At 50.5% G+C, this 27026-nt stretch overlaps 1 protein-coding gene across 3 annotated transcripts; it reads right to left on the bottom strand.

Annotated features, from left to right (window-relative positions):
* Positions 1-8143: 8143 nt before the first annotated feature.
* INKA2 (inka box actin regulator 2) lies at positions 8144-24652 on the bottom strand. Of its 3 annotated transcripts, XM_015148291.3 has the most exons (3): positions 24450-24652; positions 15589-15789; positions 8144-13071 (listed from the first exon to the last, which is right to left on the bottom strand). In XM_015148291.3, the coding sequence occupies exon 3, from the start codon at positions 13069-13071 to the stop codon at positions 12235-12237; it is 837 nt and encodes a 278-aa protein (XP_015003777.1). In that variant the 5' UTR covers positions 15589-15789; positions 24450-24652; the 3' UTR covers positions 8144-12234. The 3 variants fall into 3 exon arrangements, with proteins under 3 accessions (XP_015003777.1, XP_015003773.1, XP_028686240.1); XM_015148287.3 differs by lacking the exon at positions 15589-15789; XM_028830407.2 differs by lacking the exons at positions 15589-15789; positions 24450-24652 and adding an exon at positions 24083-24440.
* Between the last annotated feature and the right edge of the window lie 2374 nt (positions 24653-27026).

The following is a 27026-nucleotide window of genomic DNA, read 5'->3' as shown; positions in this document are numbered from 1 at the left end:
ATGAAGCATGAGGGCCAGTTGTCAGGTCAGGGTGGCATCTTTTATTTTAAGGTCCTCTAAAGTCATTCTGCTTTAAAACACCCCTCAAACATTTCTTTAAACTTAAGATCATAGACAGACATCTCATCAGCCAGTAAAACTTTCTAAATACTACCTTGTCACATCTATTGTGTATTTAACAGATTAAATAGAAGTCATTTGATAAGACTCCAAGTCTCAGTCTGCTTGACTAGTAGCATAAACTCAGTATCTTCTATTTTAGAATGTGGTGGAGAAAGATGATAATTAGATTCCTTTGTCACATCTTATACAATCTACTTGGGTTAAAGGTGGAACTTTCAAGAAAAATGCCTTTCTAGCACACAGTGGTATTCAGAGCAGAACCAGCTGAAGTCAGATATGCAAGGAAGTCTGTGGTTGCTGAGCAAGATGAAAAGGTATCCTGTTAGAAAGTGAAATAGGTGTGTTTTTTTTATTGTCCTAATGTGAACTCCTTAGTCTTGGTTCCAAAGGGAAGGGTATCTGAAAATAAATGTATTTTTATAGCTGAAAAAAGAGTTTCTAGGATATTGTATGAATGTCAAATGATAAATATCTAGAAACTGATTTCATATTAGTATGTGTGACTATTTAAAGTATAATGACTTTGGTTATATGAGTGACACAGAATTAAGGAGGCTTGATGCCATAGTTCATAGTTTGCTTGGTATCCCTGAACTGTCTACTTTTAGAAATTAACAGTAAATACACAATCCAGCTGTAATCTTACCCTCCACCAGGGGGAGCATCAATATTGGTTAATACTTTTTTTTTTTTTTTTTTTTTTTTTTGAGACAGAGTCTTGCCTTGTTGCCCAGGCTAGAGTGCAATGGCTCAGTCTCGGCTCACTGCAACCTCTGCCTCCTGGGTTCAAACTATTCTCCAGCCTCAGTCTTCCAAGTAGCTGGGATTACAGGCGCCCGCCACCACGCCCAGCTAATTTTTGTATTTTTGGTAGAGACAGGGTTTCATCATATTGGCCAGCCTGGTCTTGAACTCCTGACTTCGTGATCCACGCCCCCCCCTCGGCCTCCCAAAGTGTTGGGATGACAGGCGTGAGCCACCGCGCCTGGCCCAGTTAATACTTTCATAAGCATTGAAGTAACTAAGTCCTAGTACATAAACACTGCGTGGTTCACAAAGAGGCATAGAGACACTCTCTCAAGAGTTTACAATCTAATTGGGCAGGGAACATACTACAGTTCATCAAAGATATGAATAACACCATAGTTTTCCGAACTGTGGCTACATGGGTAATTAAGAACTTTTGGTGAAATATGGATGTGTGTGTTACTCTTTTCTCCCTACAATTATGAACTAATCTGTGTTTGGCACCTTGATTTGCCATCATAAATGGCCACCATTTACTCCTCACTGAAGTAATCCTCTTCTTTGAGGTTATAATATACTTGGAAAGTTAATACTTAGAGAAAATACTGATCTTTATTACCAACTTTATTAAAACAGGCTTGGAACATTTTTCTCCATAGAAGAATAGTAATAAGACATTCTACATTTCCTGGACATGGCCAGTTTAAAATATTTTGCCCCCTTACCCTCGTAGATACACATGTATTTGTCAGTTTATGTGCCTCAGTTTTGTCTTAGGGACTGAGGGACAGAAAGAGAAATAAGGAATACCTTGGTGTTTTCCTTTGTAAGCAATCACAGCAGAATGCTAGAAAACATAAAATATACTCTTATAAATTGTATGTGTGTTGAAACCAAAGTGTAAAGAAATTGTCAGGTATTTGGAGGAAGAAAATAATTTGTAAAATAAGCTTTTTAAGAATTTGGATTTTGTACTTATTTAAGGTGCTAAATATGTGTTAAAATATCCCCTCTTGAATCAGCTCCAGGCTTAAAAGGGCAGAGTGGTTTGGATTCTTGTCCAGGGTCTGGAAAGAGCTCATCTTGCCGAGAGGGAAATGAATGTGAGCTTTGAGGCAGTCTAACCACCCAGCTTTTAGTATTTATGTTCCCCAAAATGTAAAAACTGTAAGTTATTCTTGAAAATGTAGTCCAGACATTACTTCGATCATGGATTTTACTGCAATTTCATCTTGGGTTTGTTGAATGTGCAGTCCATTTATTGCCCTGTCTTGCTTAAATATTCTTGTTGAGAACAGCTGGAGGCTTTGACTGGGTTCCTAGTTCTGTTTTCTGGGAAGGCAACATGGGTTCTGTTTTGTAGACATTAATGAGCTTTAAACGGGAATTGGGGGATGTATGTTCTTTGGGCATGCTGAGAAGCAGCCTCCTGTGGTTCTGGGCCCAAGGTGTGACATACATTTCCCACTAATTGCTTCTCTCAAGAAGCAAGAGATTGGCTGTTCCTCTTGAGGAAAAACCTTAATAAACCTTCCCATTTTAAACAGTGGTGTGACTCTTATTTTGAGCTGTTGTTTTCAATGAATTTTTTTAAAGCTTAACCATGTTCAGATTTTTGTGCTAAATGTTGTAGGACATGCAAATCAGAACAGGACATGATCTTATGGGCCCTACCAACAAATATTCATTGCACTTCTGCTGTATGGCAAGTGCTGATCTGCATGCTGGGGAAACAACAGTGAACAGTACAGACTCGGATCCCTTTCCTCATGGAGTTTTTATCTTTAGAAAAGGGTCAAAGACAACTGTTGTGTAATGATAAGTGCTTTGAAGAATTAAGTGGTGTAAAGGGGCAAGAGTACTAGGCAGAGGGAATGTGGTGGTAGTAGTTTAATAGCTCATTGAAGTTGATATTTAAGTGTTCAAAGTGAGCAGCCCATGCAACTGCCTGTGGGAAAGAAGGATTTTCCATTCCTTGGGGAAAGGATCTGTGCCAATGCCATGAGGTGAACATGTGCCTGATGTGTTGAAGACTAGCACGGAGGTCAGTATGGATGGAGCAGAGTGAGCAAGTGGGAGAAGAGTAGTAAAAGAGAGGTAATGGGATTGAGTAGAGGGAAATTTCCCACAGCATTTACTCTGTGTTGAGTCCATGGAAAGGATTTCAGCAAAGGGTATAATGTGATCAACTATAATATGCCATCAGGAGTGCTCTGTTGAGCTGAGAATAGCCTGTATGAGGACAAACATGAAGCCTGATACCACTTAGAAGACGGAATCATGTGAGGAACGGTGATTTGGACCATAGGGGTAGCAGTGGAGTGGCTATATTCTAGGTGTATTTTGCAAGTGGAGCCAACAGGATTTACTGACACATAAGAGTATAATAGGAGTCAAGGAAGAATCTTAAGATTTGGGCCAATAATCAAGTGAAGATTATGACAGGAGCAGATTGGAAGGAGAATGACGAATGGGCAGGAGTTCCATTTGAACCTACTATGTGTAAGAAGTGTGTCATGTTCCAGAGATTTATAATAGGCAGTTGGATACGAGTCGAATTCAGCAGAAGCAGTCTGGAGAGAACATTCAATATTTTAAAACATGAAGCTATATAGGATCACTAGGGTTGAGTGTGGATAGAAAAGAGGTCCCTGAGGAATTCTATCAAGAGGTTGAGAGATGGAGAGGAATTAGCAGAGAAAGACATGGAGGGCACTGGTGACTTTGATGGACTGTCAGTGGAATGGTTGGGGACAGTGTCTGGAGTAGACACAGGAAAAAAGGGGAAGAAAAACATTGGAGACATCAACCATGGATTGCCCTATTAAGATGGGTGAAACAGTGCTTATTTCTGTGCTAAGGGGGATGACCTATTGAGAAGGAAAACAGTAAGCTAAATGGGTGGAGTCTAGTATCAAAGTAAAGACGCTGACTCAGGAGTGTAGGTGGGCATAGTTGCAGGAGGGAAAATGGTATGTAGGTATAGAGAAGGTCTCAAGGAAAGTAGTATGAGATGGGACAGATGTTTTCTGTTCTGGGAGAAATTCCTCAGAGGGCGTTTGAAGTAGGCCTTTAAGAAAGGGTGGAATTTTCAACAGGTGAGAGTAAGGAAGAATATTACAGGCAGATTTCAGGAAAAAAGCAAGTGCAGAAAACAGAAATGAACAAGAAGTTATCTAGTTCCATCTGGTGTTGGGAAATGTGGAAGGAATTAGGCTGGAAGAATACACTGGGGCCATGTCATGGCTGGCCTTGAAACAAGAAGTTAACTAGTAGGTTGAATTAAATATCTAGGGCGTAGGAACCACCTCAGTGAGGCTTGGTGAGGGCAGGGATGGAGAAATTTCAGACCTGAGTAGGATGAAAATCACAGTTGTAAGGGTTACTGTGTATGAATTCCGATGGTTCTCTCTTCATTTCTCACTTCATTTCCCCCCTTTCTCTAATGAAGATGACCTCTAAGGCCATGACTCTCAGACAAATGTTCCACTTAGAAGGGAACCAGCATTAATTGTTTGGCCCTCAAAGATGTTAAAGAAAATTGAAGAGAAAAATCTCTTTTTCTTGCCCCTGTATTCGTCTGCTTCACCTGACATGATTCTGCTCTTCTCAGACTCTTTAGCAGAGGACCTGGCTCCTACTGGGCAGGCAGACTGTTGGTATCCTCCCTGTTTTCCTCTCTACTCTTCAGGAACAGCATGAAACAGCAGCCCCTCTATCCCATCCTAGTGATCTACCATATCGTATTGAGAAGGCTTAGTGGGGACTCTTCCTTAATCCACCCCCATCTGTTAGCTGCCAATGTTCCCACCAGGATCCCATCATCAGACCTCTTGTGGGTGAGAGGAAGGGCACAGGCCACACTTCTGTAACCCTTAGCATCACTAATGTCTCCAGTTGCACAGGTTGGGGAGTTTGACGCAGCCACCAGGATCAAGGGAACTCTAAGCATGCAGCCTTCTCAATGGAAAGTAGGACTTGGAATAGTGTACTAGGCACTGGGACCTACCTGTCTTCCTTGGAGAGGGGATACATGTACATGGAGAAATTTACAGAAGATACTTGATCCTTATACTCCCAGCAGGGTCCTGAAGCCTAGGTCAGAAGCTTTGGAATTATTTGGGCCCTTGAAATCACTGACATAAAGCCTAACTGGGATACGAATTTTATTTTCTGGAATATGAATTGACTTAACAGATGCTTGGAACTTCAGAGCAAGAATTCTAACACCTGCTTAAGTCAATCTGGCCCATTGCTTACTATGATAACTCAGCTCCCTAGGCCAGTTGTATGGTGTGGGAGTGCAAGTGGAGGCCCTGGGCCAGGACAGGGAGGTGATCTGGGGGATGATACTAGCTTTGGCACCTCTGCTCAGGGAGCTGAGGCTCTGCAAAGATTTCAGTTGCCGTTACTCCATTTGGAAGAACTTCCGTTGCTGCTTTTTTAATGCCTATCTGCCCATCCCCCACCCCCCACTTTCCTACCTCTTCTACACAAATGACCATACTCCTGCTGCCTTACTGGCAGCTCAATCCCTGGTAGGGAGACAATGCCTGGAGTGTGGCCAGTAGTGGAGCCGGAGGCATGGAAGGCGCTGAACACCCAGCTCTCAACTTCCTTCCCCATTGCCCTGCCCTGACCCTCCCTCCATAATCACAATGATGGGAGGAGAATGTAGCAGACTCAATGTCCCCAGTGGGGCCACCAGCATAGCAAGTTAGAAAAAATCTTTGGGTAGGGTAAATCTGGGACCAGATGATATTGCTAAAAGGACAAGGAGATGAACCCAGCCAGGAAGACGAGTGGCAAGGGATCGAGGAAGAAAGGGAAAAAACATGGAGGATAGGGTAAAGGTGACTTCCTCTGGAATGGAAATTGGGACCCACTTGGGATTGAGTAGATGTGGGAAGTGGCTGTGATCATCTGAAGGGCCTGAGTTCTGGATAGCCAATAATAGCATGACAATGGGGACAGAGAGCTGAGTGGGAGGGGTGAGGATGAAGGCTCACCAGACGGCCTACATTAAAATAGAATTGGCCTGGGGAGCTAGGGTGGAGAAGCCAGAGCAGCAGGCCAGGGACAAAGGGGACTGCCCAACAGCTTGGAGAGGGTGCTGGGGACAGAGAGTTCTCCTGCTCTCTTGAAAGTGACTGACCACAGCTCCCCCTCTTCTGGAGAATGGGCTGAGGACAAGAGTGAAAAACAGGCTTTAGGAGGCAGCTAAGGAGGCCTTGACTGCTGGTCTTCCCTGAAGCAGGGGATGGGCTCAGCCCAGGGCTCAGTTTGAGAAGTGGAGGTCACATGGGAACCCTGTGCTCAGTACTAGAGGTACAGAAATGAATAATGAGTATTTGCCACCCAGGAGGTACAGCAACGTAGAGGGGAAGACAAACATGCACAGAAGTAACTTACAAAATAAGTACTGGCAGTGGGGGAACTGGATTCCTCAGGAAACAGCATATGCAAAGACCTAGTGGCATGAAAAGAACCCAAGCTTGGCACACTCAGCCCATCACCTTGGAGGGTAAAGTGGGTGGGATCTAATTGGGCAGGACTGGGCTAGACACCAGGGAAGACAGGAAACAGGATGAAGTGACAGGAGCTCGCAGACAGATCCCGCATTCAATCGTCTGTCCTTCAGACCCTGAGCAGGAGGCGGCGGTGGGGCAGGTGGGGCTCAAGTAGAAGCATGGGAAGGGGCCCAAGTGAAAGCTCAAGGCGAGGCAGGGGGAAAGCAAGGGAACCACAGGAAAACAAAACTTGATTCTTCCTTTGGATGAGGACAGCTTCTCCTGCAAACTAGCAGCCCCCAGGCAGCCTCAGATGGGCTCCTGAGCCGCCCTTCCCTGGCCAGTTGAAGGAAGCTGGGGTTATCACATTCAGAGTGGAGAAGACTCAAAAAGGGGCAAGGCAGACAGCCCAGAGCCAGGTCGTGGTGGGTAGAACCAGAGAGAGTGGGGGTGTAGAGTTCACAGGAGCTGGTTTTTGGCAGTGTTTCTGGTATGTCCCTGTAAAGGGCCAGTATCTTGAGGCACAGGCCCAGAGGGGCATATAGGTGAATAGGTTCTGTGAGTAGAAGCCAGGAACTGTGCGCAGCTGTGGCCTGAAGCCAGGCATAGAATTCTGCTCTTTCTCCTCAGACAAAGATGCAAGGAAAAGGGAAAGCATGCGGTGATTGTTATGGTTCCCTTGTCAAATGAGTATTGCCCCAAACTGTGTTCAGGGACACACTGCTCTTCAGTGTCCTCTCCGACCAGGAACACAGAGGCACTTTCAGGGGACAGTGTGTGTGTTTGGTGGCGGGGACGAGGAGGACTCCAGTGGGAGAGAAGAGTGTAAGAAGGCAGGGACTTTGTTTCGGGGACATTGGCAAGGCCGACTTCATTGTGGTGCCCGTGCATGTACATGTGTGCTCCAGAGCTGTGGTATGTAGATCTGGGGCTTAGAGGGGGTGGACAGAGTGATATGTCAGGACTCACTGAAGGGTAGAGAGCCAGGAAGTAAGTCCTCTGTCAAATCCAGAGGGAATCTGGAAGAGAGGCTTCATCATACTGTTTATTTTAGGGGTTGGGTGGAGGAGGCAGAAGGAAAGCAAGGGACATCCTAATAATCGTGCTAAGGGGATGACTGCAGTTTGAGCTTCTTACCCCTAGGCCTTTCTGGCTCAGTCACCCTTTCTCTGGCAGCACCAGCCTGAGCCCTGAGACCTCTCATGAAGGCGGGCTTCACAGATTCCTCCATCTCATCAGGAGGGAATGGATTTTAGGAGGACAGCCACAGCACCTTTAGGCCATTAGTTTCCAGGGTGGCTGGAGGGCAGGAGGAAGGGAGCGATGTGGGGGCTGTAGGGGACTCTGGCAACTAGGGCTTTAGAGAGCAGAAAGAGCAGACCAGAGGCTTCTCAAAACCACTAGGACTTGGCACCTTCAACTCTTTACCCCTTGCCAAGAATTTGAGGTCCTTAAGGGTTGACTGTGAGGGGCAGCTAGGGTGTAGTGGGTGGGAATGTTTCCTAGAGCAGGTCCTTAGGCCGTCGGGTCCTCAAGCACCTTTTCTCCAGCTCAGCCCTTCCCCACCTCCACACCCCCTGCCTCCCCAGTACATGTCATCGTTTGGGGAACACTGTAAATTTGCCATTTAGCAAATAGCCCATCTGGGTGGGTAGTATTTTTACAGTGTACAAAAACATGTTACCTATTGTCTTCTCCGATCCTTGCTACAATCCTGTGGGATATTAAATCAATATAAATATTTTGACAGAAGAGACCAACGCTCAGAGAAAGCATTTTTTTTTTTTTAAAGCACTTTTGCCTTGGGTGACATGGTTAGTGCCTCTACTAAGGTGATGGGTAGTCCAGTATCTGCTGAGCTTCCACTTTGGTCCATGCAGTGCTTGGACCCTAGGTGCATTATGTCCTTTAAATCTCACAGCAGCCCCACATTATCACCTTTCACAGATGAGAAACATGAGGTTCAGAGAGGTCAAGCAACATGCTCAAGCTTCCGCAGTGACAGAGAGGGCTCTCCAATCTTAACTCCAAGTCTAGTGCTCATACCATGGTGCTGGCAGAAGTGCCTTAACTGCACTGCATGGGGAAGGCACCTGAGGTGGGTTCTGGCTGCTCTGGAGAAGGTGGGGACAGGCTGTGTCTTGCTCTTGTCCAGGGCACAAAGGAAATGATGGTGTGACTTGGGAAAGTCCCAAGGCCCCGGGGAGGAGGTGGGGATGTGGAGAGGACACAGCAACCTTCCTTGGGACAAGTTTGGGTTCAGAGATCACCCTAAGGGGTGGGGCACAGGGGAAGTGTCTGAGGGGGACGGAAAAGAGAGGTCCCAGGTCTGAAAGGTTGGGAAGAGAAAGGGAGGAGGGAGACCAGGCAGGCCCCACTAGCCATGCCCAGCAGGGACTCTTTTCTGTTCCCTGGGCCACAAAGAAGCAGGTGGAACCCTCCACAGATACCTGGGCCAATCAGGTGGCCCTTGTACCTGCCGGGGAAGTGGGCCAGGTGCGGGGTGGGGCTACATGTCAGGGAGGGTATTAAATGAGCTTCTAGCTCATTTGCATGTCCTAATTAACCACAAAGTGCCCCCCCAAAGGAAGAATTAAGCTGTCTGATTTCTCTCTGCTTATTTCCACTATCTCCTCCACATACACACTGCTTCCCTCTCCCTACACCTTCCTGTATACTTAGGCCCTAGGCATTCACATTCACCTCTTCCCTCCACTACAGTAAAATATAGCCTCTGTCATTGCCGTGGCAGGTGTCCAGGGGGAAGGGAAAAGTAAGTCTCCTCCATTGGACAGTCAGCATGCCATTTATGATCCACGCAGGACCATGGATAATATGGGAGGACAGATTTTGCTCTTGTTCCTCTTGATTTGGCTTTGGAACAGATATGGACAATTAGTGGGATCGTCTGAAAAGTACAAGATTGCAAGTCAGTTGGAACGGATTCAATCCCAGTTCTACCACTATGTGACCCTGGACAAGCTGCTTAACTTCTCTGAGCCTGTCCATGTAAAACAAGAGCAACCGCTTTCAGTGTGTAGTGAGAAGGAAATAACAGAGGGGAAGGTGCTGGCACCTGTAAATCAAGTTGACAGCAAGTGTTGCTTCCGAATTTTTTGTTCTGGCCCAAGTTGAAATAAGTTTTCAGTCCCCCGAGTCTCTTCTGACTAACCAATGGTTCAAAGTCTGCTTATTTTCCACTGCATCCGTTTGAGAGCAGGAGTTGGGTCCTTTTCATTGCTCTGTTCTTAGCTTTCTATAACAACGCCTGGTGTTGGGAGGTGTTCATAAAGTTTTGTTCAATTTATCCAAACCACTGTGACCAGTCCACGAAACAGGTGAATTGTAGACGAACGTCCAAGAAGTACCTTGGTTTCCCATAGACTCATTCCAGACTTGGAGCTGGTGGCATCTTGAATAATATGCTAGTTGGCTTCTCCACCAGCCAGCAGCCCATGACCTCCTCCTCTCATGATTCAGTAGGTGGAATCTTCACATGCACTTTGTGTGTGTGCGCACACACACACACACACACACTACCACCACCACCTCCACCATCTCCACCTCCAAAGGCAGCCACAGCAAACGTTCCCTCACTCAAAACTGAAATGTTAGTATTCTCTGGGAAGACACAAAGGATTTGCAAGGGCTGGCTCCACCAGAATGGGCTTGCTCAGTTGGCAAACTCCAGGTAGAGAATTAGCAAGAAAAGGACAGGGGTTTTGGAGCCAGATAACCCAACCCTCTGTTTAAATCTCTGTCCTTTCCTTTGCTAGCAGCCTAATCTGGGCAGTTTACATGACCCCTAATAACCTCCATAGATGTGTCTGGAGAAGAGTGCCTTCTAGGGTCATTCTAAGTTTGAGAGATGTGCACACTACCTGACAGATAGATAGTAAGTGCTCAACAAAACCCAAAAAGCATGAGCGCCTTCCCCCTCCTGTAGCTCCCCCACCAAAAATGAAACATCTTACCATTTGCGTAGGATTTGAGGGTGACCCTAACCACCGCGGCTGCGCCCCCATAACCCCATCTTGAGCTCTGCCCCTCTCTCCACTCTCCCCAGGGATCCAGGAAGCAAGCAGAAGAGGCTTTTCTTACTATTTTGCCTCTCCAACTGGCTATTAATGCTTTGAGGGTGGGAAGGCATCCTGCCCCTAATTGCAGCTGTCACACCCCATCAGGCTGTGGGACAATTGGCGGGAGGCAGAGGGGGCAGTGGGAGGGTATGCCCTCCCGGCTTGCTCAGCCCAAGAGAAGATCCACATTGTCTTTTCCCAGCCAGTGAGTGTTCCCTGCTGGAGTGGGAGGGACAGTGGCTTCCCAGGGTGGTCCTAGGCGGCCCTCCTGGGCCACGTGCCCAGAGCGGCTTTAGAAAAACCGGAGCTGAGCTGCCACCTTGCCCTTCCCCCCTCCGTCCGGCCGCCTCTGGGTGAGGAGGGAACAGGAGGCCTGGGGCTGCTGCGTCTAGTGAGGCGGCGGCCACGGAATGGAGCTAGGAATTTTATAATCAAGTGGCTATTTCTTCTGGGTTCACCTTTACCTCACTGGTGAATTGACTGTTCTTTGACCCAGGTGGGAGTTAAGTGCAGGAGACAGGGGCTATGGGGTGCGGGGTGCTAAGAACTGTTTTTGTTGTTGTTGTTGTTGTTTAGACAGTTTTGCTCTGTTAGCCAGGCTGGAGTGCAGTGGCACGATCTTGGCTCATTGCAACCTCCCTCTCCCGGGCTCAAGCAATTCTCCTGCCTCAGCCTCCCGAGCAGCTGGGTTTACAGGCGTGTGCCACCACGCCTGGCTAATTTTTATATTTTTTAAAGTAAAGATGGGGTTTCACCATGTTGGCCAGGCTGATCTTGAACTCCTGACCTCAGGTAATCCGCCTGCCTCATCCTCCCAAAGTGCTGGGATTACAGGCGTGAGCCACTGCGCCTGGCCTGCAGGGCGCTACGAACAGTTGGGGAGGAGTGTGTAACTCCAGGGTCCAGCTTCTACTCTGCAGTCAGGCCTAGGCTCTTCTGTCTCCTGGCTGCAGTTGTTCCTGGACAGGTAGCGTATCTAGGCTAGTTTCCTTATCTGGAAAATGGGATCATGCCTGCCTGCCTCACTCACTTTCAAATGGGACCATGGAGATGAAAAGGCATTCAAACGGTCCAATGCTATGTCTACATCCTTCCTCCCATGTGCATGGGGGAGTGTCTAGGGCTTCCCCGGCTGTTCCTTACACACCGTACTCATTTAGCTCATTTTCTCAGGGTCCAGGTATGGACTGAAACCTCCAAGGCAGGAAGGGATGACCGGTCGGGTTTTGCCTCACTGCTGCTCCAGTCCCAGGAGGCCCCGGGTTCAGTCCCTGTGCCTAGAGCAATGTCTTGCCAAAGAAGCCAACAGAAGGTTGGGAGAGCCATAGACAGGTCTTTATTCGGGGGCCTATCTGGGAAACCTGATGCTTCAGGGCTCTTTTCCATACAGAATGTTCAACGGAGGTCTTCGGGGGCAGTGGAGATGTCAGAGGGATTTTCTGATCTCCTCCCCTGCCCTTACCTACTGTCACCTCCAGCCCCAAAGTGAGTGTGTGCATGCCAGACAGACAGACACACACACACACACACACACACACACAGAGCTCGCTCTCCAGCTACTTTTACCTGCTCCACCAGCCAGCCCCCAAGACAGCCTCTCCCAACCACATTCCCTTCAGCCCAGAGCCAAGAGCTCTGGCTTCTCCCTGCTTTCTGGGGGAAAGGAACTTGGAGTTGGGCTTTCGGGAGCCATACCGCCCACCCTCCCTCCTCCCCAGGGGCCCAGCACTGGGACCTGGCCCTTTCAGGTTCAGTCAACTTTCTGTCTCTAGGATTCAGACCCAAACAGCTGTGTTAATATCAAAGCCTGAGGGTGAGGGCTCCAGGGCCTTGGGGCAGCTTGTCGGGGGATTCTCCCCTCGCCTGTGCTCCCCGGTGCCTGGGAAGGGGAAATGTCCAGAGCCCTTGGAAAGGCTCCGCTTCTTGACTTTCTGTAAGCGGCCGGTTCGGGGCTCAGGGACCATGGGTGTCACCCAGCCTGGTTTCTCCTTCAGCAGCCGGTCACGGTCAGGCCGCACACTACGCAAGAACTTCTTAAAGATGTTTGCTGTCAGGGCAAACCTGCGGCCCAGCTCCTGGGGCTGGCCTTTCTCTCCTTTGGGTTCACGTGCCCCCCCAGTCTCACCCTTCTCCCCACCCTTCTCCAGTTCTGGCAAGTCTAGCCAATTGCCCACCAGGTCAGCAAAAACGTTGTCCCCTAACACCAGAGGCTGTCGATTCCGGCCCCGGGACATCAACGTGGAGGTCCAGTCATCCGGTTCCACTCGCTCTGGCCCCTGCTGAGCACAGCTTTGATGTGGCTGTGTCCTGGGCAGGGGAGCTAAATCCCTTCCACAGACACTCCTATGGGATGGAAATTTGGTGCTGCTGCCAAGAGAAGGTTGACCAGAGGGGGAACAGACTGTGGGCCTGGCAGGACCCCTGCCACCCTCCCAACAAGGATGCTCGCGCTGGGTCCTGGGACCTTCAGGGCTGCCTGGTGCAGGACCCCCTCCAGAGATCTCCAGCTGTTCCAGTGCTGTCTGCACCTGGAGAAGCTTCAGTTCTTGCAGTGCACCCATCATGCAGTTCATCTGATCCTGTAAGCCATCACCCACCTCCTTCATGGACATCTGCGAGGGAGAGAGAAAGCATGGGGCCTATGAGCCACAGGGGGCAGCAGTGCCTCTCCCAGCCCTGAACCTGGGTCCCCCACTGAAACATGCACTTCCAGGGTCATCCAGCCTGCCACCAGCCCCATCTCTCTATAGCCTAGTGCAGTGCAGATCAGTGCTGGGTAAAGGAAATAATAATGGTAGCTAACTAGCTAAGGCAGGCACTGTCCTGAGAAGGCTCCCACCACCCCATACACACAAACACACACACACACACACACCCCACACACATATTTCATCTCCCCAACTACCCTATGAGGTAGTGACTAGTACTGTTCCCATTTCACAGGTAATTTGCCCAAGATAAGGTAGTAAGAGGTGGGACTGAGATCAGCCTGAAGTGCACAGAGTTGTAGTGGCCATCCTCATCCTTTTTTGAGTCTGAGCTCTCTTCCTCTGCTTTGTAACAAGAATTGTGCTAAGGACTCTATGTGCTTCATCTCATTTCATCTTTATATAGATCCTATGAGGTTGCTATTTTCTCTTCTTAACAAATGAGTAAGCTGGAGGGGGTGAAGTAACTTACGTAACGTCACACAGCTCATAGAGCTGGGACTCAAACACGGTACTGTCCCACTCCAGATGCTGTAGTCCTAACTACCAAATAGAGGTTGAACATCCCTACTCCAAGAATCTGAAAGCCAAAATGCTCCAAAATCCAAAACTTTGAGACACAATATGACCGAAAGTGACAAATTCTACCCTGATGTCACGTGGTAAGTGGTAGCCAAAACACAGTCAAAATTCTTTCATGCACAAAATTATTTAAAATATTGTATAAAACTACCTTTGGATTATGTGTATAAGATGTATATGAAACATAAATTTCATATTTAGACTTGGGTCCCATCCCTAAGGTATCTTCTTATACATCCCTAAGATATTATATATATGCAAATATTCCAAAATCCAAAACACTTCTGGCCCTAATCATTTCAGATAAGGAATACCCAAACCTATACTACCTCGAGACTCGAGATGGCTGGGCAGTGGAGCTAGGCTTTTTTTTTTTTTTTTTTTTTTTGGAGACAGTGTCTTGCTATGTTTGCTGGGCTGCAGCACAGTGGTGGCTACTCTCAGACACAATCATAGTAGACAGCAGCCTCTAACTCCTGGCCTCAAGTAGTCCTCTGGCCTCAGCCTCCTGAGTAACCGGGACCACAGGTGTGTGCTACCTGCACCCAGAGCTGGACTTTAAGGCTACTCTGTCCTCTATAGGACAGTGAAGAAGGGCTGAAAAGGGCATTAGGAGACAAGGAAGAGCTCCGATTCCCCAAGAGAAAGGGTAGGCCTGGGGTTTCCTGCAATTGCTGTTCACATCTGACTCGTCAGAAGGGAGACAAGGAGGCCAGGAAACTCCTGTTTGCTGAAAACCCAGTGCTGCTCAGCCTGCCTCTCCCTGCCAAACACCTGTCCTCTCTCAGCTGTTCTCAGACTTGGCTTCAACACTCTTCCTGCCTTCTCAGCCCAGTTGGCTCTGCTGCCCTGGCCAAGCCAGAGTGGGATGCTGGGGGCCAATTCTCCCAGCCCCTTTGTGGGTGTCTAAGGCCTGAGTCCCGGCTGCCAGCTGGAAGGGGCTGAGAGATTGACTTGGGTGAGGGCCGAATTTGGAGGCTGCATGGGGGCGGGGGGACTGTGTCTGATAACATTCACAAGGTTCCCAGTTCCTGGGCCCAAGCTGCCTTGGTCCTGCCAGCTCCCTCCCCAGCTCCTGATCAAGTTACCAAAAGCAAACCTCCTGTGCGGGGACCATCTGTTTCTTAAGCCCCCCAGAGACCCACGGGATCATCTTACCTCCCAAGCTTGTCTTAATGCATAGAGCTAAACGCAGAAGGTGGAGGGATCGGAAGGGCAGGCACAGAGGCTCTGCCGGGCTGGGCTACAGCTGACCCTCTCAGGCTTCTGGGTCAAATCCTCCCCTGCCAACCCTGGCCCTGCTGGGGATGGGAGATTCCAGCCAGGCTCTCGATAAGCCAGCAGAAGCAACACTAAAGAACCGTGGAGGGCTGACTGCCCTTGAGGGCAAGGAGGCCTTTGCTGGGGCGTGGAGATTGCCCATGCTTTATGCACTTTCCCCAAGACAGGCAAGAAGAAATGGCAGTTCCAGGCCCTGACAGCCCTGGGATTTGCCAGAGTTTACACCATTTGAGTGGCGGCGGTGGCGGCAGCAGCAAGGGACACGGAGCCTGTGGGACAGATGCACATGTTGACAGCCCCTCCCTCTGGCCTCTTTGCTTCTACTCTCCTGACCCCTTCCTTTTGGAAGCACTCAGCTACAGCTACTAAGACCTAGAGCAGAGTCAGAGGAGACTCTAAGCCCCAAACCAAACTCAGCTCCTCCCTTGCAAGCTGCTTCTCCCTCTGACTTCCCTATTCTCTCCCTTCCTCCAATACCACTTTCCTTGTCTTCCCCACCTAGAGCCTCAGTCATTTTTGGCCTCTCCATTCAACTACCCCTGCTCCTGTCCAACTTACTCATGTTGGATTTTTCCTCCCGCAAATGTCACATATCTTTCCTTCCATCCTCAGGAATGCTGCAGAAGCCTCCTAGACGGCTTCCGAACTGCCAGACACCTGGGCACCTGATCAGTCTTCCCAGCACACATCTTCTGTCATCTTCATGGCTCTCCAATGCCCAGACTCAAATCCAAACTATTTGGTCCTGCAGTCAAGATCCTCCAGGACAGAATTTCAACTTTCAGTTCCACGCATATCCCTACTCCCTGAGACATACCCCCCATGCTCCTGTTGGAAATCTTCTGTGATATTTAATATGCTCTTCTCTGTAGTCCTGCCATTTATGTACTCACCCCATGTCCTCTATGCGTTTAAATGCTCAGTCCCTTGTGAAATATGTATTGAGTATCTACTCCTTGAGGACAGGGGCTGAGATCTATACATCAGCATGTCAGCCCAGAACCTCGCTAGCACCTGGCACTTGCTACATACGCATAAAACATATATTGAATACCACTGACCACCCCAGATCACCCTCCAGGCTGCTTGCTACCCTCAGATAGTAACTCACTACACAGGGAGAAAGAGCCAGGGCTGCTTCCCAAGGTTTCGTTTCATCCAGAGGCAAGGAGTCCGAACTGGCAGGCTTCCTTCCAGAAGGCTAAACCCAGCCCAGGTCGGAGGTAGAGGGAGGAATGAAATGACCCCATTCAATCTCTTCCAGTGTGGAAAAATCCAGAGGAAATAATGCTGACATTTTGCACAGTTTTCCAGTGAGAATGAATGTGTGGGTATGCATGAATTCAAGCTGCCCATAAAACAGAGGCCCTATGTAAGTAAGCAAGTGCTGAAACTGCACCCATCTGCAAAATAATATTCTGTATTGGTTAAGAACTTGGGTTCTGGAGACAATGGAACAAAGTTCAAATCTCAGCTCTGCCATGTAGTAGCTGTGTGACCTGGGCAAGTTATTTACATTCTGTTTTTCAATTTCTCCATTCTTTTTTTTTTTTTTTTTTTTTTTGAGACGGAGTCTTGCCCTGTTGCCCAGGCTGGAGTGCAGTGGCACAATCTCGGCTCACCACAACTTCCGCCTCCTGGGTTCAAGCAATTCTCCCACCTCAGCCTCCCAAGTAGCTGGGACTACAGGCACAGGCCAGCATGCCCAGCTAACTGTTCTGTATTTTTTGTAGAGACAGGGTTTCACCATGTTGCTTAGGCTGGTCTCGATCTTCTGGACTCAAGCCATCCTCCCACGTCAGCCTCTCAAAGTGCTCGGCTAACAGGCGGAAGTTACCGCACCCAGCCAAATTTCTCCATTCTTTAAAATGGGAATAACAGTTTCTGCCTCATAAGCTATTGTGCAGATTAAGTGAGGTAATGTGTATCTGCATGAAACCAAGAAAGCATTAGGTGAATTCTGGCTGTTAATTTAAGACTTCCCATGTACTTCCACAACATTTCTTCCTTGGTGAAACTTAGCACATAGTCATGACAGGATTCCGTTCCTTATATCTGGTCTAATCAAGGAGAAGCACAAGGAGAAGGTCCTGTTTTTCCCTCCCCACCTCTGCCCCATGCAGGGGCTGGGAGAGAAGGAAGGGAAGTCTTGGCACCCTCCTGCCCACTCCCAGCCACGCTCAGCCCAGCCACATCCAGGGTGCCGACGCTGAAGGGCAAGAAGGCATCTGGGAGAGGGATGAGAAGGGAAGGAGGAGTTGGGGGAACCTGGGAGGACCACGGCAGTGGTGGGGCAGGAGTGTCAGCTGGGTCTTGACTAAGAGAGGAGCCAGCAGAACAGCCTTTCCTGGCTGACCCCAGGGGATGCCGTCACCCAAGGAGGAAGAGTCGGAGGCCAAGCTTGGGATCTGCCTTCTTCTTCCAGAGCTTGGGACCCTCTCAGGTCCCCGGGCTTCCCTTGCCTCGGGACCAAAAGGAGGAAGAAAGGGGATAGTGAGGCGGGTAGAGGAAAGGAGAGGGGCCAGCTCAGATAGACAAAATCCCGAGCAAACATGAGTAGCTCTAAATCCATCTCCAGGCTGCAGGGTGCAGAGTTCCTCCGGAGCCTCTTAATGTCTTGGAGCCTCAGGTTCTTCCTCAGAACAGGCACCAAATCATACCTAACTTGCTCTCAGGTGTCAGCTGGGAGAATTCACAGGAAGGTCGACCTGGTCCTGATTAGTTTGAGGGGGAATGGATCCAACAGCCACCTCCTTTTAACCCACCCCTAGTCTCTCCTTTCTCTCTTTCTCTCTCTCTCTCTCTCACACACACACAGAGAGAGAGAGAGAGAGAGGGAACCAACCTGCTCCACCATCAAAGGTAAAACCCTTAATAACCATATTCCAATGAAGATTGTGGGAATCCCTTCTGTGAAAAGCCAGGAAAGGTCTTCTCACCAGCTCCTTGCCTCCACACCACCCCACAGTCCCTCCCCCACCCTCAGCGTCTCCGGAAGTCTGCATGTCAAACTTCAGTCTCCACGGCTGCAGTTGAAACCAGCCCCTGGGTTCCTCGCTGTATGAGAGCTGTAGCACGACAGGCACCCGCCTGGTGTTTGTGAAGGGCCCCACACTCATCTGGAGACCTGACTTACTCGGCCACATGACATTTGGGCAAAATCGCCCACCTTTTGGGCCTGGGGTTCTGAACCTCAGATGACATCTCCTGGTGTCAGCACTAGCCCTTTTCTCTGCACTGCCTGATCCCCACAGCTAAACTCTGAGGCCAGGCAGGTGGAGTTATCCCCACGTAATGGATTAGGGAACCAGGGGGCTGGGAGGTCCATCTTCTCCCTCAGTGTTTCCCAGCATTCCTCCCCAGACCTCCTTCATGATTTTCCCCGTATCTACACAGGACCTCGTCTCCATGAACACATCTTTTATCTGTTTCTGTAAATAGTGTACTTATGAAGGAACTTGTGTGAAGTGTTTACACTTGCCGTAGACAGATGGCACCTATCAACACACATCTTAAACTGAAAGCTTTCCTGGAGTATCGCCTCCATCATCCTGAGCACCACCAGTGGTTCCTGGGGTCTTGAGGCTTATTAGTGAGAGACCTGGGACCCCAAGGCTGGCTTTCGCACTCCAGGCCAACGAGCTTTCCATGTCATCGTAACCTCTGACCTCTTAGTCTCCTGGGATTGTTGTGAGAAGAAACCAGGGCAGCCAGCAGGAAGTGCAAAGGGCAGTTACCACCAGATGGGGAGGAAGAACGTGAAGTCATCCTTCTGAGGGGCTCCGAGGCCTCCCTTTCACTAAGTCATCTGAAGAGGGAAGAGGAACTGCCTGCCTGGGGTTGGAGGGGAAGATGCGGTTCAGAACCAGATCCCACCGTCCTGGACTTCCAGCCCTGAGCCCCACAGAGGTTGTGTGGGGTCAGCTGGCCATGGATAGCACCCTCCCCCTGGGCCCTGTTGGGGCCCTTTGTGGTGAGGGAGGAGCAGGGATGGGAAAATGTGACGCCAGCATCCTCGGCTCCCTTCCCAATCCCTCCCCTGGGCCCCGACTGATCCCGCAGCTGTGCCGTCCTTCCATCCATCTCACGCCCTCTCCCAGCTCAGCCAGAATCCTTTGACACAGGCTCCAGCTTTGCCCATGAGCCTGGCTGTGTGCCCTGCCTCACTTCCCCCACCCCATTACTCACAAGATCCCCACAAAGTTCCTTTCAGCCCCTGGGGAAGCTAGGAGGAGGCTGAGGGCCGGAAATGGGAAAAGCCCCACTGTGCCAAGTGGCCCATTCTCCAGCTCAGTGAATAGGGACCTTCACAGCCCCTCACACTTGGCTGGAACTCTCAACAGGAAGGTAAAGTGGAAACTGTGCCAAGAGCTGTAGGAGAGAGGAGGGTAAAGAAAGGAGAAAGTGAGGGCTGTGAAATGGATGGACCCACTTTCCCAACAGAACCATCTATGGGGGTCACACGCTCAGGCAAGGGGCAGACAGATGGAGAGGGGATTCCAATGCTGCCTCTTCCTGCAGCTTGCCTCTTAGTCTCCGCAAGCCCTCTTCCCTCTGACCAGCTTTAGCTCCTCTCCATTGCAGTCAATCAACTTCCTCGAACATCCAAGGGACCTCAAGAAGAAGTTACCTTCTTTTTTTCCTTTCTGGTTCAGGCCTTCAGTATCTCTTGGCTGACTCTTGTAATAACCTTCTAACTCATCCTCCTGCCTCAATTTCCTCCCTCCCTCCACCTCCACCTCTACCCCATATCACCTTCTGGATCCCAGGGCTGCTCTCCAATGAATACAGAAAAGGCCAGACTCTTTAGCATGACATCCAGAGTGTGTCCACGACAGCTCTTTCAGCACTGTTGCCCACTCTTTCTCTGCATTTTACCCTGTGCTCTAGGCAAACTCCAGCTGCTCTTCAGACATCCCCACCACTTCAGCTTCTGTACCTTTTGCTCATGTTGTTTCATTATCTGCCTGGATTGCTGTTCTTCTCCTGTGCGTGTCCCTATGTATCCCTCAAAGTCTAGTTCCAATGCTACCTCTTCCAAGACATGAAGCTTTCTCTAATCTCCCATTTGGAGTTTACTTCCCTCTCTCAGAGCACTGAACCTGTGCTTGTTACATAACACAATTCCTCTATTTCTGCCCCAGAGGTCTGCATACATGTACCGGTTGAGAACATAAGCTCTGCAATCAGACTGGTGGGGTGTGAATCCTGGCTCCTCCGCTTACCAGCTCTATGACTTTAACCAAGTGACTTAACCTTCGCATGTCTTTATTGACTCATTCATAAAGTGAGAATAATGAAAGTACAACTTCTTAGTGTTGTTTTGGCAATTAAATGACATCATAAATTATATGTCTGGCATATCGATGTTAACATCAAGTAATGTTATTATTATATCTTCTATTAAACTGTGTGTTCCCTGAAGACAGGATCTGTGTCTGTTTGTTTGTAATGATAGTGCCAGTGCCCAGTAAATGCCCTAAACACAGTATGAACTCAATAACATGTTCTATGAATGACTCTTACACAAAACAGTCTGATCAATCCATCATCAACAGTTTACCAAGTGCCTACGACACATCAGACACTGTGCTACATGTGAAGGACATACAGTTGGTGAGGCACTTAAATTGTCATTTGATCTTCACAGTAGCCATATAAAGTAGGTATTTTAAACCCCCATTTTAGAGATGAGAAAACCAAGGCACAGAGAGGTTAAGTAATATATTAAGGTCACACAGGGCCATGATTTAAGTTGAAGTTGGTCTGACCCCAAATCTTATACTCTGCATTCTTCCCGATGACCACACTGCCTAACTAGTCACATAGTCATCTTTCCCCAACATTAAACATCAAAGAAGATGCATTATGAGATCCTTTGCAAAAGCTTTTTTCTGCCTCAGGAAATTTGCCTTTTTGCCCCAAGATCTGAAGGCTGTTCCTACTGTATCTTCTCCATTTCCTACTTTTCTTCTCCTTATTTTGCCTTTAGGCCCCAGTCCTTACCCATTTGCCAGAAACCCCTGAACTTGTGGCCACTAAAAGCTAGAGAACTGCTTCCCCATGCCTCAGCTATGACAGACATTCTCAGAGATGGCCTCCTGCAACCTCTCCCTCCTCCAGGAAGCCTTCCCAGCCTGGCTGTACTTCATGAGCTCTGATCACTCAGCCTTTACGCACTCTATTTGTTCTACACAGATCTGAACTCACGAGGGATGCCCTGTGAGCATCATACATCTGCCTCGTCTGTGTGCCTGTGTCTACCCCACTTATTGGCAGCCCACAAGGGAGCTGTGTGTATGGAACAGCTGGTCCCAAGGCCTGTGTTCAGGCAGGGCCCCTCTTTGGCGGCTGGAGGGAGAAAAGAGATGTGTTCCCTGCTGAGCTGTTGCAGCCCCAAGCCCTCATTCTAATGAAGAACTGTGTCAGCTGCTGCTACTTCTCCTGCCACATTTCATCCCTGAAACCCGATCCCCTTCCCTTTGCAGGCAGAAGGAAAGGGCCAGCTCTCTACTTATCAACTAATTGAGCCAGGATCCCCAAACCCTCAGCCTTCTCCCAGCGCTCACCTGTTACAATGACATTTTCTGCTTCAGGGAATTGGGAAGTTCCACTACTTTGGTTTTCAGAAACACACTCTTCTTGTCTAGATTTTCTGGGCCAAGGACAGGGATAGGATGCAGAAGGGGAGCATAAAACACCCTTGACAAAGATAATTTCACAACCTGTTAATGTTTTGTTTTCCAGCAGGTTTATCCCACAGTGTCTGCAGAGTGTGTGATTCTTGAGAGAAATTTACTGAAAGAAATGAACATAGAACTTGACCAATATTACAGGAGGCCATGCCTGTGTAAACGTGAACTAAGGGCAGAGCCAGGCACACAATGTCTTCCGGGTGGCAAGGGAGATCCTGCCTGGGATGGGCCATTTGCAGTGCAAAAGCTCCCTAGCTCATGACAGAAACCAACTGTATTCCTTTCCCACCCCATTGTGACCTAGGGTATTAAGTCAACACCAGTCACAAGCAAGCTGCATTGAATTCAATCCCTACTGTTCCTGGGCAAGGCAGCCAAAGGGCTGACCCTGGGCTAATTCAGCTCTAGTTTCCCTTTTGCTACTGTTGGGGATACTAAGGCACTGAGATTTGGCCCAGCTACCTAAGCACTGAACTGAGGTGTCAGGGAGCAAGTGACACTCTACTAGCTCTGTCTGTCCTTCTGCTCTGTCTCCTCTCTGAGCAGGCTGGCATTGAGGAGGGGGCGGAGCACCATGGGGGGTAGTGCAGAGCTCTCCCATCTGAGTGTCATTCTGGGATCCAGGCCAGGCATTTGGCTTCCTCTCCAAGAGAGTCAAAGGCTGAAGCTGCTCAGACAAAGGGCCAAATGAAAGCTAATGGGGCGCTCAGTGACTTCAGCCTCTCCCTTTCCTCCTCCCAGGCATTGGGGGCTCAAGTCCTTGGCAGGAGGGGGTGCAAATCAAGATGTGAAGCTCAGCTCAGTGCAGATTTCTAGTTGCCTTTTTTATTCTCCTGGCATCCGTAGTCTCTGTCTTCCTCCCCTCACCACCTCCCACCTAGAGTGCTGTAAAAAATGCAAATCAGCAGGATTTAAAAATTCGAGCCCATGCCAGGAACACCCACAAACCCTCCATTAAGGCAGATCCTGAGGTGGGTGGTGTAGTCCCCAACTCGAAGCACAAAAAGGAGGATTCTATTAGATTCTTTTCTCAGCATGGGTCTTGGACCTCAGACATTATCTGTGATGACCTTGAGCTTGCTTTCTGGTACTGCACACATAAATGGGAAAAAATGAGAATTGTGTATGTGTACGTGTGGGCTGGGGCCAGCCATCCCAATCTGGCATGAGAAGCATGTGCAAACGACTATGGGAAGGGGCATGGTGTAAGTTCAGAAGAACAGCAATGAATATTCCTGTCTCTCAAGAAGTATCTCTCTGAGTCAGTAACTTTTGCATCTGAGTGTCACCACAGAAAGGGCTCCAGGAGGAAGGGCTAGAGAGAGAAATGATGGCTGATGTGAGCAGGCAGACCCTGGAGTAGGACTGACAGGAAGAGTGGCAGGGTGACTTGGTCAGGAAGCATCAGTGAGAACACCTGCAGTTTCAAACTCTGCCCCCACCCCCAGAGCTGGCCCCTAACACACTGCCAATTTCCTTCCCAAGCAGGAAGAGTGTAGCCTTTGCAGGCAGGAGTGGGAAAGGCTGTCACAGAATCCGGAGAGCCATAAGCTGGCCCTTTCTAGATGCAGGTCTGCTGTTGTGTGGCCTGGGTGCCCCTGGCTCTAGAAAGTAAGAAGAAAGAGGAGAGCAGAAAAGTGAGACTGAGAAGAGTCGACTCCAAGAGAGACAAACTAAAAGAGATAAAAAGAGACGAAAGGCAAAGACACAACAGAGCCTCGTGGAAGGAGAGATGGGCAAAGCAGAGATGGGGCTGTATGTGCATAACATTTGCCTGAATTCCGGTGGGTGAAGGAATAAGAAAGATGGCAGGTGGCGTGGGGGCGGGGGTAGTGGTATATGAAGCCAGTGAGAATCAACCTGGCTCTCCCTAACATAGCTTTAGCGGACACCACTCCCCCGACTTCGGTGATATTTCCCCCTCCCCAGACTGAGTTACTTCTCCCCCTCCCTGCACTCCAGGGCCTCCGAACGCTCCCTGTGCACTCCCCAAGCCCAGACCTGACATCTGGCTGGGCCTCCGCAGCTCCCGCTCGCGATCTGCCAGGCAGAGCCCCTCCTCCAGCGCAGGGCCCTCCCCCGCCTTTCCAGCTGCCAGCCCCCTCCCTGCTGGCAGACAAGCCCAGGCAGACAGCCGGCCAAGCCTGCCCCCGCAGCCGCGCCAGCTCTGCCAAGCCCAGCAGGGCTGGGGGCCCAGGGTGGTACCGGCTCCCCTCGAGCTAGCAGTCCCGCTGACCTCGTGCCCGGGCAGGGATCAGGCCCCAGCACCCTCCTCCTCCCCGCGCCCCGCCCGCCGGCGCGCTCCAGGCCGGCCTGCGCAGCCCAGCACCCGGGCGCCCGCGTCTCGCTCCCCAGACCTTGGCTCCCGCGCTTTCCGCGTCGGCGGTGCGGGGGCCCCACTGCGTCCGAGTGCCTGGCCATCTCTGGGCGTGCACTGTTTTCTCCCTGGGGTTCTCTGTGTCACATTTCAGCCTGGTTGGCTTGCTCCCTCTGTCTCTCTGTCACTTGTTCTTGTCTCATCACAAATCTTTGCTCAAAGTTTCTTCGTGGCCCCCTTTCCTGAGGACAAGCCCGGCTCTCTGCCTGCCGGCCCGCGTCCTCCCCTCTCTTCCCTGGCCCTCCTCCGCCCTGCTTACGCACCGGCCCCCCGGGTGCCCGGGCGGGGACCAGGTGCCCGTCGGGGCGGAGCAGTCCTCCCTGCCCGGGAGCCAGCTTCGCTCTTACCAGCTCCTGTTTGAGGCGACGCAGATAGCAGTCCATTTCCCTGCTCTCCATCGTCATGCGCCCATTTGTCGGGTTCGGTTCAAACAGAGAGTGCCCGGGTGGGACCCCGGCCCCACTGGAAACTGCGCGCCGGGCGGCCTCCCCGCCCCTGCGCCCGTAGCGCTAGCCGCGCGAAGCTGAGCCTGCGCTGCGAGCCCGGGACTTAGAGCCGCTTCCCCCGCGGCTGGCAGCGTGCGGTCGGTGCTGAGGGCGGAGGGAAAAGTGGGACAGCCAATGAGAATTCAGGGGGGCTGTCTTCAGCCAATGGGCAGGGCGGCCGGGGGGCCGGGCTGGGCGGTCGAGGCCGACCCTACCACGGTGTTTGCACAGGACCCGGGCGCAGCTACTGGGGCTGGCGGGGACACACCTGGTCCCGGCCAGCGCGGCGGCGGACATCGTGATTCCAGGCCGTACGGCGGCCCCCAACGAAGCACATGACCCTCGTGTGGTCATAAAGGGAGAGCACATTTTTACTGGGAGGGACTGGGTAGCGGTGTCATGTCAGTAAGAGGCAGAGTGCCATAGTGTCAGTCCCTTTCCCCAAACTCCGATCAGGAAGGAAACACCCCCACCCCCTCCGCTGCCATCCCCAGAAGTCCCTCAGAAGCTCTTTTCTCCCCGAAGAGGACCCTGGGAATGTGGCTCCCGCCTCACTCCTAGAGTGAGGTCCTCGAAGCCCTGCCCTCTCAGGCGGAGCAGAGACGCCGCCGCTTGGCCGGTTCACGCCTATCACACAAAGCCGCCGAGGGTCGGCTGCGCCCCTGGCAAGGCTGTAGGGCTGGGGATACTGAGTATGATAGGCGAGGTCCCTGCTCTCAAGAACTTACATGGGGAAGAAGGGGAGGCGAGATAAACAGGTAAACACACACACACGGTAAGCACGGTAATTTCAGACGATGATTTTTATGAGAACATGAAACGGGGTAGGGGATGTGCCTGTTTTCCCTGGGGCCTTCACCGGGGTGGGCAGGGAGCAAGCCTTTCTCTCCCCAGGGCTCGGCGTCAGTCAACCTAGCTGACGCTCTGGCCTTTGGCGAAGCGCTCAAAGGCTGGGATGCTCCGATGTTATTCGAGCCGAACAGGAACCGTTCGAGCGCCAGCCAGGCCCTGGAGGATGAAGTTGCAGCCGATGGGCTCCATAGGCCGATGGGCTCGGCAGACCGGCGGGGTTGCTCTTCCCAGCCCCAGCCCTGGACGCCCGGCTCCGCGTGCGCCAGCGCTGCTCCCTCCCAGCGCGGAGACGCCGCGCCCGGCCGGGCCAGCCGGGGACGGTGGCGCAGAGCACAGAGAGTAATTAGGCAATTAGCGACGTGTTGTTTCAAGGTAATTAACGGGGAAAAGTTTGCCCCAGGCAGGATTTGAGGTCTCTGAGTGGGACAACTGTAAGAACACCAGAGAAGGCACGAACGGTGCCGGTGCCGCGATCGGTCCGTCGGTGGCAGCCAAGAGTGCCAGATACGCTAACTATTGATAGATGCGCGGGTGGCTCACGCCTGTAATCCCAGCACTTTGGGAGGCGGAAGCGGGTGGATCACTTGAGGTCAGGAGTTCGAGACCAGCCTTGCCAACATGGTAAAATCCCATCTCCACTAAAAATACAAAGTTAGCTGGGCGTGATGGCCTATGCCTGTAATCCCAGCTACTCCGGAGGCTGAGGCAGGAGAATCGCTTGAAAGCGGAAGGCGGAGGTTGGAGTGAGCTGAGATCACGCTATTACACTCCAGCATGGGCAACAAGAGCAAAACTCCGTCTAAAAAAAAAAAAGACGGGGGAGAGAAGGAGGAGAGAGAGATACAGAGAGACATAGACACGTGGCGCAGGGAGGGAGGAGGGACAGAAATGGAGGGTCTGAAGAGAGGGAGGGTGAGAGCCAGAGAGAGAAGTAAATCTTTAGAAGAGTTTGCAGAGTCCAGTTGAATGGCCTCCACTTAACAACCCCATGTCCTCTGTTATACAGTAGCTCTTGCCCACAGCTTTCAGCCTAGCCCCAAGAGTCCTTTTGGGTGAAGCTGGGGCAGCTGTAGCCAATGCATACAGAAAAGAAAAAAGAGGCACAGGATGGGCTGAATTTGGTCAGTGACCGCTGGCCGAGCCCAGGCAACTCTGGCCCTACCAGTCTGAGCAGCATTGCCCCTCCTGCCTTTTCTGCAGCTGTGGGCAGAAATCCTCCAAGAGATCCCTTTCTATGGGACCCACCAGCTGTTCAGAGTGAGAGCCGCCCCCAAGGACAGAGTTGTGGTTTCCAGTCTCTGTCTTCAGTTTCCAGCTGAAGAAGTTCTGTAGTTGAATACCATGGGACTGGGATAGAAAGGACCCAGTGTTGACATATAGTCCACAGAGGGGGCCTTTAATGCGGAGAAACACCACAAAATGGTTCCCCAAGTTGAAGGGCCTTGCTTTGCTCCATCTCCAGTCTCCAGCACGGTAGTCAGATGTAAGAAACTCTAAGTAAACGTTTGTGGATCTGTGGCTGAAATAGTGTTTTTGTTTTGTTTTGTTTTTGTTTTCGTTTTTGTTTTTTGAGACAGTCTCACTGCC

Source organism: Macaca mulatta, chromosome 1, assembly GCF_049350105.2.
Source record: "Macaca mulatta isolate MMU2019108-1 chromosome 1, T2T-MMU8v2.0, whole genome shotgun sequence".
Lineage (NCBI taxonomy): Eukaryota > Metazoa > Chordata > Mammalia > Primates > Cercopithecidae > Macaca > Macaca mulatta.
The sequence above is the reverse complement of the archived record's forward strand: the minus strand, read 5'-3'. Positions and strand labels throughout refer to the sequence as shown.

Coding starts and splice junctions, on each gene's coding strand:
- INKA2 (XM_015148287.3), bottom strand. CDS start 24,506: ATGACGATGGAGAGCAGGGAAATGGACTGCTATCTGCGTCGCCTCAAA. Junction 13,072..24,449: donor GTCGCCTCAAACAGGAGCTG/GTAAGAGCGAAG, acceptor TCTCCCTCGCAG/ATGTCCATGAAGGAGGTGGG.